General features: G+C 41.4%; 2 protein-coding genes across 4 annotated transcripts in view; both read left to right on the plus strand.

Moving 5' to 3' along the window:
- TIMM9 (translocase of inner mitochondrial membrane 9) overlaps positions 1-19,374 on the plus strand; it is a 906,959-nt gene that overhangs the window by 259,605 nt on the left and 627,980 nt on the right. The gene's annotated exons all lie outside the window — the stretch shown is intronic.
- ARMH4 (armadillo like helical domain containing 4) overlaps positions 1-19,374 on the plus strand; it is a 117,944-nt gene that overhangs the window by 27,853 nt on the left and 70,717 nt on the right. Inside the window, exon 5 of the mRNA XM_082735061.1 lies at positions 11,616-11,873. Within this exon, the coding sequence (XP_082591187.1) occupies positions 11,616-11,873 (258 nt within the window). The remainder of the gene's footprint in view (positions 1-11,615; positions 11,874-19,374) is intronic.

Here is a 19,374-nt window from a genome sequence, read left to right on the forward strand (position 1 = left end):
TTGAACATTATTTCATTCCTTTCGTTGGAACGTATACCAACATCTGCAGGTAACAGGGAGTGCAGTAAACTTATATGATTCTTTAAATCCATTTTGGGAACGCAGAGCTGGAATATTCCAGTTCTTAAATTCTGCAGGATTCAATTCATTATTAAGCCTAATAACAGAATTATTACATATAAATACCATTATATATCCAGCATTACATGATAAAATGTGAATGCATTTCATTGGCTGGAAGAGTTAAGATTTTAGAAATATAAGAGAATTCTACAAATTTTGAGTTAGCTTAACATTGTGAGCTGTTGAATTCTGTGGACATTATTTCAGAAGCTTCTGGGGTTCCTCCACCCCTTATGATACCAGAGAGCCATCTGCTGGAGAATTGTTTCATATCCTCAAAACAAGCTTAATTTTTTCTTCTGGCTTTTCAGTTTTGTATGCCCAAGTTAAAAAAAAGTCTGGAAAATAAAAGCAGTGCCATCCCCAATGCTTCAGTCTCTCTTTAAGTGTGGAAACCATTTGGCTACAGTGGCTTTTGATGATATTTGTATGGAGGTTGCCAGGAAAACACATGCCAACAAATGTTTCCTCTTTATTTTATTTATTTTTTATCTTTTAAAAGATTTTATTTGTTTGCTTATTTGAGAGAGAGAGTTCAAGTGGTGGGGAGAAGGCCAGGAGAAGGAGAGAGTATTTGAAACAGACTCCCCCTTGAGCGCAGAGCCCATCGTGGGGCTCCTTCCACAACCGGGAGATCATGACCTGAGCTGAAACCAAGAGTCTGACACCCAACCAACGGAGCCATCCAAGTGCCCCCAAATGATTCTTCTTTTAGAAATCTGCCACTGGGATGTGTCGGAACTACTTCCTTTGAGGAGGAAGTGGGAGAGAGACTAATACGTTCTCAGCATCTGCCCAGCCAAGCCACCCTGTTTGTTTCCCCCCCAATGGTATTCTTTCTCTTTTTTCATGTGCCCTAATTTGTTTACCTTAGATTTAATTTTAAACTTTGTAAAGGAAAGAAAAGGGCTATTAAAAAGAGAAGGTTGGGATGCCTGGGTGGCTCAGTGGGTTAAGCTGCTGATTTCGGCTCAGGTCATGATCTCAGAGTCCTGGGATCGAGTCCCGCGTCGGGCTCTCCGCTCAGCAGGGAGCCTGCTTCCCTCTCTCTCTTTCTCTCTCTGCCTGCCTCTCCATCTACTTGTGATTTCTCTCTGTCAAATAAATAAATAAATAATCTTAAAAAAAAAAAAAAGAGAAGGTTGACACTTTTTTTTTAAAAGATTTTATTTATTTATTTGACAGACAGAGATCACAAATAGGCAGAGAGAGAGAGAGGAGAAAGCAGGCTCTCTGCTGAGCAGAGAACCCAATGCGGGGCTTGATTCCAGGACCCTGGCTGGGATCATGACCTGAGCCAAAGGCAGAGGCTTTAACCCACTGAGCCACCCAGGCGCCCTGTGCCTGGGTGGCTCAGTAGGTTAAGAGTCTGCCTTTGGCTCAGGTCAAGATCCTGGAGTCCTGGGATGGAGTCCCACATCAGGCCTGTGCTCAGTGGGGAGCCTGCTTCTCCCTTTCCCTCTGCTGCTCTCTCTCTCTGTCAAATAAGTAAATAAGATCTTAAAAAAACAAAAATCAAAGATAGGTTATCCTGGGTACGAGTATTACCATCGGAAGTCTTCCTACCTCTGTTACTGGGACAATGTATTCTCAGCCAAGTTTCTCTTCGTTAGTAATACTCCGGGAGTGCTAGCTACGGCTTTAGCTTCTGAAATCTAAAAATATCTAAACTGTGATAAAAATGGAACGAGAGAAACGGAGGACCTTGGGTGGGAGCTGCTTATTAAATTAATGGCAACTGGATTTTGTAGCAGAGTTAGGTGACTCAGGCCATGACCTTAGGATAAATTTTCTCCCATACGTCCTATCTGATTTCATTGGGAGTTAACCCTCAGCTCTGGTCTCAAACAAAATTCGAACTCTTGGTTTTGGTAACCTTAGGCAGAAATTTTGCAACAAATATAACAGATTTGACCTAGAGAGCCAAAAATTCTGGTTTTAATAAACCTGTCTGAGGTTCTGCTATGATATTTAAGCACTCTAGGCCTTCTGTTAGGAGCTATGTAGGCTGTAGGCAAAGCAAAATTTATCAGACTTGGTTTCCGTTTCGCTGACAGCGTAAGCTTGGAGGATAATGCCTGCAAACTGTTTTGAGTTCCTCAGAAGAAAAGCCCCATGTGAGTTCCAAGTATTGTTATGGATCATAAAACAGCCATTGAGGGACTGTGTCAGAGAGCGGCCAGACAGGTGAAACTGGCTTAGAGAGGATACTGTCTAGACTGATCTTTTTGTGTCCCTTCCACCTGCTACAGGACATTCTCTGGGGAAGCTGTGGACACAGTACTCAGTATCAGCAAGCATCCCTTTGCTATGTGGCACTTAACCTGACATCTCTGTTTCAGGCTGTACAGTTTTCATGGTCCAGTTTGAGTTCCCCTCAAGCCCAGCATCAGCAAGCATCCCTTTGCTACGTGGCACTTAACCTGACATCTCTGTTTCAGGCTGTACAGTTTTCATGGTCCAGTTTGAGTTCCCCTCAAGCCCAGCAATGAGACATAGAGCCATGTCCGCTTCCCCGTTGCATGCTGAGCTGTCTACTCTCCAAACACCTTTGTTCGTTTTTTTGGCTGACACCTGTCAGGTTTTCACAGTTGTTAGGTATCAGAATTCTTGACAGTGGACACACCAGCCAATGACTTGATCTTAGAGAGGATACCATGAAAAACCCGTTAGGTCCATGGCAAGGAATCTTCGTTGGTGCTGGAGCATGCATCCTGAATTCCGTGGGACACCCTGAGCTGATGCTGCTTTGGCAAGAGGGAGGGGAAGTTTATGCAACGTGTGTCACATGCTTGGGGGGGTGGCGGTTTCTGTCACTGGAGGCTGTTACTCAGAAACTGTCGTGACTGCCCCCTCGATTGCTGTTAGTGTCACTGCTATTACTTGGTATCATGAAATGACCAGTGTCGTGTGCCTAGGGGATAAAGAAGCGTTCGTTACGAGGATGGACTTTCCATTCCAGGTGACATAACTAGAAGAAATTTTGAGGCTGAGCTCTGTAAACCTTCCTCACGTGGACTGCAGTGTTTTGTCAGGGATTCTCAGGACAGATAGAACTTTTAAGTCTTTGATCCCTATTACTTGGTATCTGTTATATTCGATAAACCAAGAGCAATTGCTTCTTTTTAGAGGCTCATTTTTTTTTTTCTTTTTCTCTGTTGTTTGAATATGGAATAATTGGGTGTGTGAGTGTGTTTGACATTGATCCACATGCTTATTTGGGTTCAAATAAGCAAAAATAAAATTTGGGGTTTAACAGAGTTACGAAATTCAGAAAACCCTATAACCTTTAAATAAAACTCGGTAGTGTTATTTGAGTGAGTTCTTCCTTTTTAGTTCTTTGGATCAGGGATCTTATAGTTTTTGGCACAATTTTCTTTGTTGAACCTTTATTTCATGTCCTTGCCCTTTGAATTCAGAGCTGTTCATGACACCATTGTCGCTCTTGGGTGTGACTAATTGAAAGACTGGCCAAAATAGAGATGACTTTCTCTTCAGTTTTTATGAATGGGAAATCTGTGCGTACAACTCTGGTTTGTTTTGCATCTGTCATTGTTGTTTTTAAATTTCATTTGATTTCAGTTTAGTTAACCTATAGTGTATGATTACTTTCAGGGGTAGAACTTAGTGATTCATTGGTTGCATATAACACCCAGTGCTCATTCCATCAAATGCTTTCTGTATCTGTTGTTCTCATGTGTTGCCCTTGTGCTTGCTGCAAGATTATTTAGAGGAATGTATTACTAATTGCTTATTAATTGTTACTCTGTGTTTCTTTAGATCTAGGCACTTGTTAAAAACCTGAATCTAGCTCCTTGCTTATGCATTCATTCACCTGTCCATCCACTCAACAAATACTTCTTGAGCACTGCTGATGGCCAAGCCCTGTGCTTGTCATCGGTGATAAAACACAGGACAAGACCATCCTTCCTCTGTCCAGTAGTTTCCCACCTTTTTGGGGCAAACTGCAATCACATACGTTATTTTGGTAATATTTGGAAAGGTGATCTTTTTTTTGTTGTTGTTGTTATTGATCTGGAAGAGCAGTCATTGTTCCACAGAAAATTGCAGCAGGGTTCCGATGACATCCTGCTAAAGATATTTATCAGCTACAGAATGATTGTAGGCTCCTACAAAATCAGCACATTTGCTGGTTGACAAAGGTAATGAGGAAGTAAGGCTATAAAGGGAAATCTCACTCCAGTAAGGCTTGTTTTCCTCCTGTCTTCTCTGCACAGTTCCTGAAATTTCCTTTTTCTAGAGCTGTTTCCTTAGGCTTGTGATATAATTCCTCAAGTACAAAAAGTGACAAAATAGTAAACCCTTTAAATTCCTTTGTGCTGAAGGGTGGCATTGGTGGGCACGAGGGGAAGGTTTTCCTCTCTTATCCGCCATGACAGTCAGGGCCCTTCTTTCCTTTCCAGGATAAATTGTATACTACTCCATAGGGCATTTTTGGAGATAATATTCCACCAAGAGAATACCTCAAAATGGAGTAAACATCTCATATTGGGCATTTCAGGACAGGGAGGTGGAGAAAGAAGGCTCCATCAGAGTGGGTGAGTGGGGGAGAGATGATGAGACATGTTGACGTAAGCAATGTCATTCAGATCACATCATGAAGGTAGTGACCATTTTGTGGGCCCAGGCTTGCTTCCATGCAGCCTGACATTTTGAGGTCTTCTTCATTATTTTTATAGCTCTGTGCCTTATTTTTTTCTGACTTTATTGAGGTATAATTGGTAAATAAAATTGTAAGATATTTAGAGTATACATTATGGTGATTTGATATACATGTAACATTGTAAAAGGATTCCCACCATTGGATTAATTAACACAGCCATCACCTCACGTTTTTACTTTTTTTGTGTGTGAGGACATTTAAGTGTTACTCTCTTAGTGAATTTCAGTGATACTGTACAGTGTCATCAACTGTAGTTGTCATGTTATATGTTAGGTCTTTAGACCTTATTCGTTTAAGAGCGAACAGTTCGTACCCTTTGACCAGTCTTCCCCTGTGTTCCCCACTCTCTAGCCCCGGGCAACCACTTTTCTACTTTCTGTTTGTTGAATTAGACTTTTTTTTTTTTTGTTTCTTTGTTTTAATTTAGATTCCACCTATAAGTAATAAACCGTGTCGTATTTGTCTGTCTCTTACTTTTTTCACTCAGTATAATGTCCTTTGGTTTCATCCATGTGGCAAATGTAGGATTTCCTTCTTTTTAGAGGTCAGATAATATTCTGCTGTATGTATATCACATCATCTTCATCCATTCATCTGTCAGTGGACATGTAGGTTGTTTCCATACCTTGGCTGTCGTGAATTATGTGGTTAAGAACCCCAGAGTACAGATACCTCTTTGGGATATGGTATTGTCTCCTTTGGATATATATATCCAGAAGTGGCGTTACTGGGTCGTATCGCTCTATCCTTTAAGGAGAAGAAGTTAACTGAGCTTACTGAGGGTCATGTAGAAGTTGTCCTTGGTGGGTGCTAGTGGTCAGTGGTCAACAGTTCAGTGGTGAGAGCTGAAAACTCAGGGCTTTGCCTTCGTGTGCCTCGGGGATCAGCCTCATATTGTCACAATCATTCCATCAAGTGCAACCCTTTTAGGTGTGTGGAAAGAAAAGGCAGCTAAAAGGGATTTCATAATGCTTTAAAAATAAAGAAATGTTCTTTTTTAGCCTGTGGCCAATTTTTTGTCTATGGGAGGAAGGTCAGCAAAGCCATCAATAGTTGTGATGATCCCTGATAGTTTTCTCCAAATTCCAGTGACCCCATACTTTTTCTCTGTCAACTTCTTTCTCAGGTTCTCTTTAATCAGAGTCCCTGGTCCATCTTTATTTCCCTTGAGATTTGTTGAGATATTGTTTTACTTTAACTTATTGGGATATTGTTGACATATAACATATGTAAGTTTAAGGTTCACGATGTGATGGTTTGATACATTTACAAATTGCAAAATGGTTACCCCAGTATGGTTAGTTAACATTTCTATCCCCTCAGATAAATACTTTTTTTTTTTTTCTTGGTGTTGGTAATATTTAAGATCTACTCTCACAATGACTTTCATGTATATAATGCAGTATTGTTAATTATAGTCACCATACTGTACCTTAGACCCCCAGGATTTAATTTGTGTTACTGTTGGGAGTTTGTAGCCTTTGCCTGGTCCATCTTTAATCACTTCGCTCACACACAGCCAAACACCTCCCTTCCCCACCCCTCCACCACTGAACCCTTCTAGCAAAATTTGTTGCTGGTTCAGTCTCTGTCTCCTCTATCCCTCCACCCATGCCTGCACCCAAGCAGCTGAAGTGGCTGGAGACAAACACAACCCCCTTCACATGTCTCACTTTAAACGCATGATGTCCCATCTCAAGTGGGCCCACAAGGCTGCCTGCCAGTCCTCCCACATCTTCCTGGGGAATTCACTTGCCCATTCTCTGAGATGACAATTTCACACTTTCTCCTCTCGCCTCAAACCACCAACATTTCATTTCTCCTTCTTAGTTTCTTATTGACTGAGAAAAGAAATATGAAAACAACTTTCACACATTCCCACCGTGAAGTCAATCCTCCTGCCCGCCCCTGTGCCCACTGCAGTGGAGGATAGGTCTCAGCCAGCCTGTGCCCTGGATCCCATCCCTTCCCAGTAATAGCAAAGAAACCAACCTCTTATACTGGCCATGACGACCCAGGCTTAGTCCTAAGTACCTTATCTACTAACTGATGTAATCCTATAGCAGCTCTGTGAGGTAGGAATCACCCCGGTTTTACCAAGGAGGAAGCTATGGCACCATAACTTGTCCAAAATCACATAGCCACAGTACATTTGCATGGCTTGAGTCCACGTGTGCAAGTGCTCTGCCAAACCTCATCTCCAGACATTCCTCCAGCAGCCCTCTCCCCGCTTTCCTGAGTCATCAATTTCCCCTTCTCTACTAGGTCTTACCATCAAATTCCAAGCAAATTCTAGTATCTCCTATTTTGAGAAGGTACCCTGGATTCTATATCTCCTTCCAGCTACCCTCGTCTGTCCCTACCCTCCCTTTTAAACATTTTAAAAAATTTTAATCCTGTTAGTTAACATTTAATGTATTATGGATTTCAGAGGTACAGGTCTGTCATTCGTCAGTCTTATATAACACCCAGTGCTCATTACATCACATGCCCTCCTTAATGTCCACCACCCAGTTACCCCCCCCCCCCACCTTCCCTCCAGCAACTCTCAAGTTTATTTCCTATGATTAGGAGTCTCTTATGGTTTTTCTCCCTCTCTGGTTTCTTCTTGTTTCATTTTTTCCCCTCTCTTCTCCTATGATCCTCTGTTTTGTTTCTTAAACTTCACATATGAGTGAAATCATATGATAATTGTCTTTCTCTGATTGACTTATTTTGCTTAGCTTAATACCCTCTAGTTCCATTCATGTTGTTGCAAATGGCAACATTTCATTTTTGATGGCTGTATAATATTTCTCTATATATATGTGTGTGTGTGTGTGTACCACATTTTTTTATTCATTCATCTGTTGATGGGTAGCTGGGCTTTTTTCATGGTTTGGCTCTTATTGTCCCTGTTCTTTTTTTCAAAAAGTTTTGTAAGCTTTTTTTTTTTTTTTTTTAATATTTGCAGTATCTACTTCCTTTTTTTCTAATATTCTTTTCAACTACTCCATTTTGACTCTTATCCCTACCTTTCCATGAAACAACTTAGGTGAAGTCACTAATCATTTCCAAAGTGCCAAAGGTAGAGGTAATGTCAACGCTGGAGGGACAGTCTCAGTTTTCTTACTCAGGCCCCCAGAAGTATTTTATTCCTTTGACTTTGTCCACACCATACTCGGCTTGGTTTTTCACCTACCTCAGTGGTCACTTTTCAGTCTCCTTTGCTGGATCTCCCTCTGCTGGCCAACTTCTAAATGTTCGATTGTCTGGGGCTTAGACTGGACAACTTTTCCTTCTACCCACACTCATTCTTTTGGTGATCTCAGCCAGTCTCAAGCCTGTAAATATTATTATTATTATTATTATTATTATTATTATTATTTTTAAAGATTTTATTTATTTGTTTAACAGAGAGAGAACACAAGTAGGCAGAGAGGCAGGCAGAGAGAGAGGGGGAAACAGGCTCCCTGCTGAGCAGAGAGCCTGATGCAGGGCTTGATCCTGGGATCATGACGTGAGCCGAAGGCAGAGGTTTTAACCCACTGAGCCATCTAGGTGCCCCAAGGCTGTAAATATTATTTCTAAATTGGTGATTCTTAGATTTTTATGTCTAGCTTTGATCTTCCCTGGGCTTCCAACATTTCCGCTTGGAAATCATAGGCATAGCAATCACATGATTAATGTGTCTCAAATAAAATTCTTGATTTTGCTCTTTGCCCTTTAGTTTCCTTCTTTAATAAAGTACCGTATTCCTTCCACATCCCACATCATACTTATCAGTAGGGCTCTGCCTGCAAATTACCTTCATATTACATCCCAGATCTGACCATCTCTTCCTGCTTCCAGAACTATATCCGTGTCCAAAGCACTGTCATCTTATTCCCTGGCTTGTAAAATAGCCTCCCAATGGGTCTCTTTGCTTTGTGTCTTGCTCTGATTTAGCCCATTTTTCATGCTGCAGCCTGTAATTCCTTATAAATAAATATACACTAAATCTGACCCCTGCCTACCCCTCCCACCTCATTTCCTGTCCTTTCTTGCTCCCAGCTCAGTCTTTGCCATTCTTTGAACACAGCACACAACTGCCTCAAGGCTTTTATTTTTGCTGTTCTTCTGTTCCCTGCTGCTGGGAATGTGCTTCCTATAGATACTGGCCTAACTTAAACAAGAGAATTCATTATTTTGGTATAATCTCTGTTCAGAATTTACCAGAAAAGCTGCCCTTTGTCTGGATCTCCACATCCAGAAAAGCAGAGTCTGCCATTCTCCATCTTTCTTCCAGTTTTAGTCAGAGTGTCATATTGTATCCTAGATCTGTGTGTGTACGTGTCTCCTCGAGTGGCCTATTAACTTCATGAAGGCAGAGATAGTGCTACATTATTTCTAGTGCCCGGAACTAGGTTCCTGATAAATAGTTATTACATTTTTGGAATATTTTCCAAATATTCTAAATATTTGGAATGAGAGGTATTAAGAGGTATTACGTTGTACAAAGTTAGAGGATATATAAGAATGAAAAAGATCAGATGTAATATTTTTTTAAAAGTTAAAAAAAAAAAACCCTATAAGCAATAGATGTAAAGGAATGTATGTGGAGAAATTGTCTACAAGCAGAAAAAGCGAGCGTCAGAATTCCTGGGTGGCTCTAACCCTCCCTCTTCCCTTCTCCGCCATCCCTGGAGAGTTCCTTTTTGCAAACTACCATGTGGAGAGCCAAGGGAGGAGAGCAAGGGGAAGGCCTTCAATGAGCTTGGTGAACTCTCATCAGGGGCTTCAGGGTGCATCGATAGTGAGGGCGGAAGCTTGAAGTATTCCTAGAAAATTAAAGTTGGTGAAACCAAGTAAAATTGGGGATCTTAGGTTTCCTACACCCCCTCTGCTTGAAGCATTGAATGTGACAAATTGTGAATTTAACTCTTACCATGGTGGCAGTGATACTGATTTTTTTTTTCAAGAGTGCTTTCCTGACGGTCTTTGATCAATATCCTATTTCCTAACCTCTTTTAGAGTGGAATTGAGAATGTTGATGTAATTGTTTCCACGTTCTTGGGTCGATCTTCCTTCCAACAGGAACCGGGAGTGGATTTATGTACCTCTCACTTGTGACTTCTACTCATTGATATGGAAGAAGAATAGAAGGAAAATTGTGCCCAAATCATGAATTTTCTTGTTTAGTATGATAAGATACAAAAGGATTGGGACACTGTCTTTAAGTTCTTTTTTTTTTTTTTTTTTTAAAGATTTTATTTATTTATTTGACAGACAGAGATCGTAAGTAGGCAGAGAGGCAGGCAGAGAGAGAGAGGAGGAAGCAGGCTCCCTGCTGAGCAGAGAGCCCGATGCGGGGCTCGATCCTAGGACCCTGGGATCATGACCTGAGCTGAAGGCAGCGGCTTAACCACTGAGCCACCCAGGCACCCCTGTCTTTAAGTTCTGTTCGTATTTTAGTGTGCGTTCTAATGGGCAAAACTTTTTTTTTTTAATTGCAGTATAGTTGACAGACACCGTTACATTGGTTTCAGCTGTACAGTATAGTGATATGACAAGTCTATACGTTAGGCTATGTTCGTCACAAGTGTAGCTACCATCTGTACCATACAATGCTGTTCCGATACCATTGACTCTCTTCCCTATGCTGTTCCTATTATCTCTGTGACTTATTAATTCCATAACTGGAAGCCTGTATCTCCCATTCCCCTTCACCCATTTTGCCCATCTCCCATCTGTTCTTTCCTCTGGCAACCATCAGTTTGTTGTCTGTATTTATGGGTCTGTTTCTGCTTTTTGTTTGTTTATTCATTTGTTTCGGTTTTTAGATCCCACGTATAAGTGAAATCATATGATACCCATTTTTCTCTGACTTATTTCGTTTAATGTATTACCCTCAAGATCATTCATGTTGCTGCCAATGGCAAGATCTCACTCCTTTTATGGTTGAGTAACATTCCTTACTATTTGTATACACCACTTTTTTTTTTAATCCATTCATCTGTCCATGATTACTTTGATTGCTTCCAAATTTTGGCTATTATAAATAATGCCTCAATAAACATAGGGGTGCACATATCTTTTTGAATCAATATTTTCGTTTTCTTTGGGTGAAATTATGAGATCATATGGGATTTCTATTTTTAATTTTTTGAGGAATCCCCATAATGTCTTCCACAGTGGCTGTACCATTTTGCATTCCCACCAACAGTTCATGAGTGTTCCTTTTTTCTACATCTCCCCCAACACTTGTTTTTCTTGTCTTTTTGTTTCTAGGCCATTCTGACAGGGGCAAGGGGATATCTCATTGTGGTTTTCATTAGTATTTCCTTGATGATTAGTGATGTTGAGCATCTTTTTATGTGTTTGTTGGCCATCTGTGAATCTTCTTTGGAAAACTGTCCATTCAGGTCTTCTGCCCATTTTTTAACTGGATTATTTGTTCTTCTGATGTTGAGTTGTATAACTTCTTTATATATTTTGGATATTAACCTAGTGGATCCATCTTTAATGACCTCCAGAAAACAGGGAAGGGATGATTTCTACCTTTGTAAATATAAATTTGACTAATAAAAATTTATATTACCTGAACTTTGACTCCAAATAAACATGCTGTGTACTAATGATCTGACCTAATTGTGATTTTGAAAGTTTGAAATACAGGTGTATGGTGAGCACCTAGTCTTGCAAGGCCTGTGTTGCCCAACTTTGGCTATAAAATTTGTTTTAAAAGGTCAAGTAGAATTATTTTGTAGTGTTTGGGTCATTTCAAAAGACACATATATAGGCACTTACTGTATCCCTTCGTGTTTCTTGTTGATTTCTTTTTTCCTAGAGGGAGAAGAAGATGAGGATGAAGAGGAGGAAGAGGAGGAAGATGAAGAAGAGGAAGATGAGGAGGAAGATGAAGAAGATAAAGACACAGAGTCCCTGGATGATAGCTTGGATGGTGACGCTGAGCTGCCTGGGTTTACTCTCCCTGGCATCACGTCTCAAGAACCTGGCTTCGAGCGGGGAAACCTGGGCCCTTTGGATGGAGCCACCGACCAGGTGCCAGACGCCATTGAGTGGGAACAGCAGAATCAGGGCCTGGGTAAGAGTCGTGCGTGTTTCTTTCTTCCTCCTCCCTCACCTCCTCTTATTTTTCTAAGGTGGCAGCTTTCTTTCTTGGCTTCGATTGTGGAGCAAAGTGGATTTTCTGGTGATGTTTATGGATGGTTCATTTCAGAAAAAGTTACCAGTTTTTTCTTCTATGTTTATAGTCAGTGCTCTTAAATAGCCGGGCTCCAAACAGTCTCCAGCTGCCCCCTGAGAGCACAGTTACCTCGTTTTTGGAAGGAATTCCATCTTTCCTTCCCAGCTGGAAGACAACTATAGGTTTGGGGAGGACTTCCAAATGGGGAGCAGACATGAGTAACCAGTGTGCTGAACAAGCAGCGTGAGTGGTCTCAAGTCAGAAAACAAATATATGGTGTTACCTTCTGTCGCTGTGGAATTTGCTCCCTAGGAGAAATTCTTCCCTCACTTCTGAGGGAGTGCTTGGCAGTCTTGTCCCTTTTCTGTTTCCTCTTAAGGCTGCATTTGCTTGTCAGGGACAGGCTCAGTTTGGCAGTCTGTCCAGACACCCACGTGCTTGCTCTGTCCTAGGCATGGCTCAAATTATCCTAGAGAGGCTTCGTGGATGCAGGCAGACTTCACCTTGGACCTTCTCTCCCCGGTCAGCAGGGAGGCTCCCCTGTCTGTCTCCTCTTGGCTTTTTCTGGAGAAATGCTGTAAAGCCCTGGTTGAGTCCTTGAGGCCTGACTTTTCTCCCAAGAAACGCCCTCTCTGAAATTCTCTTAGTCTTTAATACTAGCCCCATTTATAACCTTCAGTTCTGCAGAGGTTAGCTTTACAAGTCATATAACCAGTGTTTGGTGATTTCATGGAAAATTTGGATGTATGTTTGGAACTTTGCTCTGGAATATCATACTTGTATATTGTGGTTCTTTGGTTGAAATGTCCAATTTTGAATCCTAGTGCCTCTGATTTCTTTAAGATCATTCTTCCCTCTCATGAAAACTCTCTTTTAGATCTATGGTGAGAAGGGGTGAGAGCATTAATATGGGGGCAGAGCTGGAAAATCACTATGTCAGGTTATTGCATGATTGTGTAGTTGAAAATAAGCTCGCTCCCTTTTTTTAAAGACTCTGTCTATCTATCTACGTATCTACCTATCTCAGAGAGAGGAGAGCACATGTGCGTGCATATGAAGATGGGGGTGGAAAGGGACAGAGGGAGAGGGAGAAACAGGCTCCCCATTGAGGAGGGAGCCCCGTGCAGGGCTTGATCCCAGGACCTCAAGATCATGACCTGAGCTGAAGGTAGACACTTCACCAATTGAGCCATCCCTGCACCTCAGCTCTTTTTTTTTTTTTTTTAAAGCTGAAACTGGACTTGGTAAAACTTTTAAAGGTTTATGGTCTAAGGAGGAATGCTTTTCTTTGATGAACTGTCCTTTCGCTTTGGTTAATTAATTCATCCAACAAACCTAACTGAGCTCCTGCTCTGTTCTTGGCACATTGTGTGGCTCCGGGGACAGAGAGAAAAGCAAGAGGGGTGCCTTTCTTTGATTAGAGCAGAACCTACTTCAAAGGTTTCCAAGCAGGGAGGTTGAGTTTTCTAATAAAGGTAGGTTATAAGAGTGTGAAGCAGAGATGTGGAAGGGGCCCTATTGTCCTACTGTCCTGCCTCCCGATTCTAGTCCCCATGCACAGCTAAATATTCTTAAGTTAGAGCTACTAATTTAGTGATTTGTTAGGCTTTTAAAAGTGATTCCCATAAGTCCTGAGGTTTTTAATATATCAGAGTTTCTCTTATTTATTTGACAGAGAGAGAGAGATCACAAGTAGGCAGAGAGGCAGGCAGAGAGAGAGAGGGAAGCAGGCTCCCTGCCAAGCAGAGAGCCTGATGCGGGGCTCGATCCCAGGACCCTGGGACCATGACCTGAGCTCAAGGCAGAGGCTCAATCCACTGAGCCACCCAGGCGCCCCCAGAGTTTCTCTTATTATAATAATTTACTATTTCCCCAGATGTCCCTTACTTTTTACTGTCACTTCCTTTCTTGATAAATTCTTCTTATCAACATGTTGTAGCACTGAGTTTCCTGGGAACCAAAACAAGGAATAAATCTTCCAAGCTGGGATTTTTTTTTTTTTTTCCTCCTTCCCACTGTGGGAAGACTGTGTTTGAGTAATATCTGGGACTAGAATTTTATTTGCTTTTCACCATTTTCTTGGAGTGATAGAAGCATATCCTAGTCACTCATAAAGTTATTACATGTAACATTAATAAAGAATAAACATTAATTGATACAGTTTTCTTAATATTCTCAGGTCAGTTGAAACAGGGAAAATCTCTCCTATTTGTGGCTCCCCAAAGATGTCTGTGTCCTAATCTCTGAAACTTGTGAATGTATTACCTTGCCTGGCAAAAAGGACTTTAGCGAGGTGATTAAGTTAAGGATCTTGAGACAGTTATTCCGGATCATCTGGATGGGCCCAATTAATCACAAGTGTCCTTATAAGAGGGAGGTAGGAGAGTCAGAGTCAGAGAAAGAGATGCTATGAGAGAGGCAAAGGTCAGAGTGATGTGGCCATGAGCCACGGAATTCCAGCAGCCTCCAGAAGCTTAAAAAGGCAAGGAAATGGATTTTTCCCCCTTGAACCTTGAACCTCTAGAATGCAACCCTGCTGACACTTTGATTTTAGCCCCTCAAGACCCATTTCAGACTTTCCACATGCAGAACTGTAAGGTGATAAATTTGTGTTGTTTTGAGCCACTGAGTTTGTGGTAAATTGTTACAGCAGAAATAGAAAACTAATATAGATTTCATTAAGTATTTCATGGGAAACATCATTGAAGGAACAGAGCTGCATGGCAGCTATAGTCAGAGTGTGACTAGTGTAAACTTAAGGGTAGTTTTCCTTTTTCAAAGATTTAGGTATTTATTTTAGAGAGAGAGAGTGAGAGAGAGAATGAGTGTGGGAGTGGGGGGTGGAGGGGAAGAGGGAGAGAGAGAGAGGATCCTCAAGTAGACTCCCTGCAGAGCGCAGAGCCCAAAGTAGGGGTCAATCCCAGGACCCCGAGATCATGACCTGAGCCGAAATCAAGAGTCAGATGCTCAACCCACTGAGTCACCCAGGCGCCCTAAGTATAGTTCTTCATGAATTATTAACAGTGCAAAAATTGAGACCTTTTAAAAAGTAATTCTGTTTAATATAATACCACTCTAATTGACCTTCTTCATGCTTGTTTTCAGTTGGTTTATTTATAGATTATCACATCCTATTTTATAATATGAATGACATTCCAAAGCAAATGCTAAAACCCATATAAACCTTTAAAAATGAACAGATTGAAGTGGGTAGCTGGGATTGGCTAAAAATTTGAATAGATTATAGGTTTCATTTCCTGTGAAGTAACATGAGCAGACAACTTAGATGACTTTCCAAGCAAAGCAGTAGATTCATGGCCCCAGATTCTCTGAACCTGTTTTCTGCTCATCCCATACACATTGCCTCTAAAACTTTGGAGGGAGAGAGCTCAGCTTCTTGATCTTGCTGTTGAGAGGTGTGAGTGGAATGAACTGTCTGTCATCGGGATAGAGAGAATTCGCAGCAAAAGTCCCCTGTTATGGCTGAGGTGGATTGACTGATTGGTAAATCTAGGAGCATGCAGGAAGTTGTTTATTCCAATATGCAAAGTCAATTTCTTTCTTTCTTTCTTTTTTTTTTAAATTTTTTTTTAAATTTTTTTTATTTATTTTTTAATTTTTTAAATTTTTTAAAAAAGATTTTATTTATTTATTTGACAGAGAGAAAGATCACAAGTAGGCAGAGAGGCAGGCAGAGAGAGGGGGAAGCAGGCTCCCTGCTAAGCAGAGAGTCGGACGTGGGACTCAATCCCAGGACCCTGAGATCATGACCTGAGTCGAAGGCAGCGGCTTAACCCACTGAGCCACCCAGGCGCCCGCAAAGTCAATTTCTTATTTAACAAGTTCATTTTCAAGTTTATTGGCAAGGACCCATCTAGAGAGCAGACGTGATGACTTGCTCCACTTCTAATCCTGTTATGTACTACAATAAATCACACAACTATGCTTTTTAATGTATAAAATCAAAATGATCAAAGTTGAGTCAACATATCCATTTTAATGCTGAAGCATTTCCAATGTAATTAATACCTGGGGATTCTTTCCTTTTTTGTATTCTATCTCTGTCAGGATGCCTCTAGTTGTAGGTAGCAGGAACCTTAACTTAAATTGGTTTAAAGAATAAAAGAATTTATTTTCTTTGAAAACAAGAATTCCAGAGACAGAGCTCTTGGGTCAGTTAACTCGTAGCTATGCAGTCATCAGTGAACCCAGGCTTTCCCATCTTGCTGCACTGTCTCCCTTGGTGTGTGACTTTTCCCCAGGACTGGCCTCCTTATGGTTGCAATGGCGGCAGCTGCTTCAGGAGTCACACCCGGGGAAGACATTGTCCAGAGAAAGGAGGCTATCTTTTCACTGTGTTTCTTTTTTAAGAGAGAGCCTTTCCTAGAATTCCCCAGTAGAATTCTTCCTGCCTCTAATTGGCTGGGATTAAGCTACATGCCGATTTCTAAACAGTTATTGCAAGGGACTGTGATCACATGGCTGGTGGGATCAGTGGGGGTGGGCGTCAGCTACCAGGAGATCACTCGTGATTCCTGTGTGTTTCTGATCACTTCCTTGTAGCTGATACTATCCATGTCTCTTCTATCCTCTAAGAATTCCATGGTCAATCCTGTTAAATTAATAACCTTATTTTCAATATGTTCTGGGTTTATAAGTTCTGGATGAGAGCCCAAGGGAGGCGTTGTTCCATTTCCTTCTTCCATAGACCATTTTGACCACTTTTCCATTTGGTTGATGTTCTGGATGGACAGCACTTCCAAAAGCCATCATGTGGTTAAGTGCAGAATTATTACAGCTATCTTCACTTTTTTTCAAAGCCTACATCTAACATTAGAATGGGCTTTTTGATTTAGGAATAGAATATTTTTTCTCTGGAGGTCTTTAAAAAACACGAGAAGTATTCAGTTAACAGACTAGGGATGTGTGTGAAAAGCAGAAGAATGAAGAGCTCTGTGTTTCTATCTTTTCATCAGACATTCAGTGAGCACCTACAACGTGTGGGCCCTATGCTGTGGAAATGCTGATTGGCTAACAGATGAAGAGATAAATAACTGCGGGGCCGAGTGGTCCCATAGAAGTGAGGTCAGTGGCTGAGCAATTCCACAGTGAGGAACTGAATCATCACTTACAAGCAGAGAATGATTTGAGTGGCAGCCCTCTGAGGTGTGACCTCAAGGGGGCTTTGCCTGGTCCCCTAATTTATATCATCCTTTCTGCCTTAACATGATGCCTACTTTTCTCAATAGTAGAGCCTTCCTTTGGATTGAGATTGAGGGCCTTGAGAAGGTCCTCAAAAAATGCAAATCTGCTATCTGGGCAGGATAACTCATTAAGATATTATCATTTATTTATTATTATTGTTATTAATTTACCAGGCTCCTTAGCTCATGACTTTGGATGATGTTAAGAAAAAAGAGAGAGGAACACAAGACAAATGTGTTTTGAGTTGGTAGGAAGGTAGAATGAACTGTAGGCAAAGAGCATAGGGGTTGGACCCTATAGGAGCTGAGCTATGGGAAAGTCACACCTTTAACCCTAAAACATGTCAGCTTTTCTCCGTCTTCCCCTTGTGCTCCTTTTTCTTATTCTTTGAAGACATGTAACATGTAGCTGAGACTGACCACTTAAATATAGTCCAACATGGGCTGTGGCAACAAGGCGAAAGTGCTCCATAAAAGATAGTGGGAAGTGTGACATTTCAAACAACTCTCCACTGCAACAAATGTCAGTGTATTTTGATGTCTAACATAGTAAGCTGTGGATTGAAAGGTTGCTCAGGAAGCTTCCCAGGCTAATGTAAGTAAATATGTGTATGGAGGAGAGGGAGGAGTAGAACTGTAATCCAGCATAACCAGAACAAAGCGAGTGGTACATTGGCTAACGTCTCCAGTCCCATGGTTCGTAATCTTGGCTGCCCATTGGAATCACCTAGAGAGCGACAGAATATACTGAAGCCTGGGTCTTACCCAAGAGGACAGCTGTCCTGTATTGTTCCCTTGGAGCAAGGAAGCTTCTGTTTCTGCAGTGGAGTGGAGAAAGAGGATTTTAAGAAGTGTTTCTATAGTCTATGAATAGAATCCTCATTAGTAGAGATTTACATGGTTTTTAGTGATCTTTTGTATATTGTGTTCATGTGTCTTAAGAAAACTGTCCTCCAGCTTTATCCAGTCACATAGAGGTCAAACTCAAAGTCAGTATCTATCCTCTAGTTTCCCCAGAAAGCCAGTGGTCACATTATAGACTCCTGAATCTGGATGGGGGAGGTTTGTCCCCAGACTTCTGTGTCTGGGAAGACTGAGCATCTTCTGGTGTGTGTGTCCTAGGTGGACATCTCCCAGTTGCCTGGGATTCCGTTCTTTCCTTTTTTTTTTTTTTTAGATTTTATTTATTTATTTGACATACAGAAGTCATAAGTAGGCAGAGAGGTAGGCAGAAAGAGAGGGGGAAGCAGGCTCCCCGCTGAGTAGGGAGCCCGATGTGGGGCTCCATCCTAGGACCCTGGGATCATGACCTGAGCCAAAGGCAGAGGCTTTAACCCACTGAGCCACCCAGGCGCCCCGGGATTTCTTTCTGTCCCGAGCTGGTACCCAGGGTTTCTGGATTTGAAGGTAATGCCTTTCGCCCTTTCTTTGGAAAGCACTGAATTATTTTTTCTAGTCAGGAGGAGCAGAAGATTTAGGTGCAGACCTCCCTTTTCACATAGTCAAGGCACCCGGATGTCAGAGTTTAAAATAGAGATCGTGATCCCTGCCTTTCTCTGCCTCACGAGGATGAGCTCATAAGAGAAATGAGGTCTGCAGAGGAGGACATCTTCCAAGGCCAAGATATTATTTCGTAGATCTTTCCATTTGAGCTGTTGGATTACTTGCAGGTTAGTACTAGCTGGAGATTCCAGGGGAGACAAATCTGTCTGTATGCCTGTGGTAAAGAATTCAGCAAACTCAGGATTTCCGTAGGCTTGAAAGGCACTTATTTCCTGAATTTTCCATTTACTTATTTTTATCCTGTTGTATTGTAGGTATTTTTGTCAGAAGGCTTAAATCCTCTTTTTAGCATGAGGTAGGTTATAAATAGGTTAAATTCATAAAAACGAATAGACTTCCTTCCCGCTGACCATCTCCAGCTGTGCTCACAAATGTCTGCCGAGGACCACAGGACAGAAATTCGTATGAACCAGAAGTCAAAAGGGGAGCTGGCCAAGCTTGCAGAAAGTCAGGTGCTGGCCTCAAAACAATTTAATGTACTCTTGTTCCTTCCTTTCTTCTTGACATCTGTGACACTTCTGATGGGCAGTTATGTGTATTGGCTGCAAACTTCCATGTTCCTTTAACACAAGAAACATTAAGCTGTTTGGGAAGAGGAAAAGATTGATGGCATGGAAAATTTTGTGGATTGT

The sequence above is a fragment of the Mustela nivalis genome, assembly GCF_964662115.1.
Source record: "Mustela nivalis genome assembly, chromosome: 6".
In the NCBI taxonomy this organism is placed as follows: Eukaryota; Metazoa; Chordata; class Mammalia; order Carnivora; family Mustelidae; genus Mustela; species Mustela nivalis.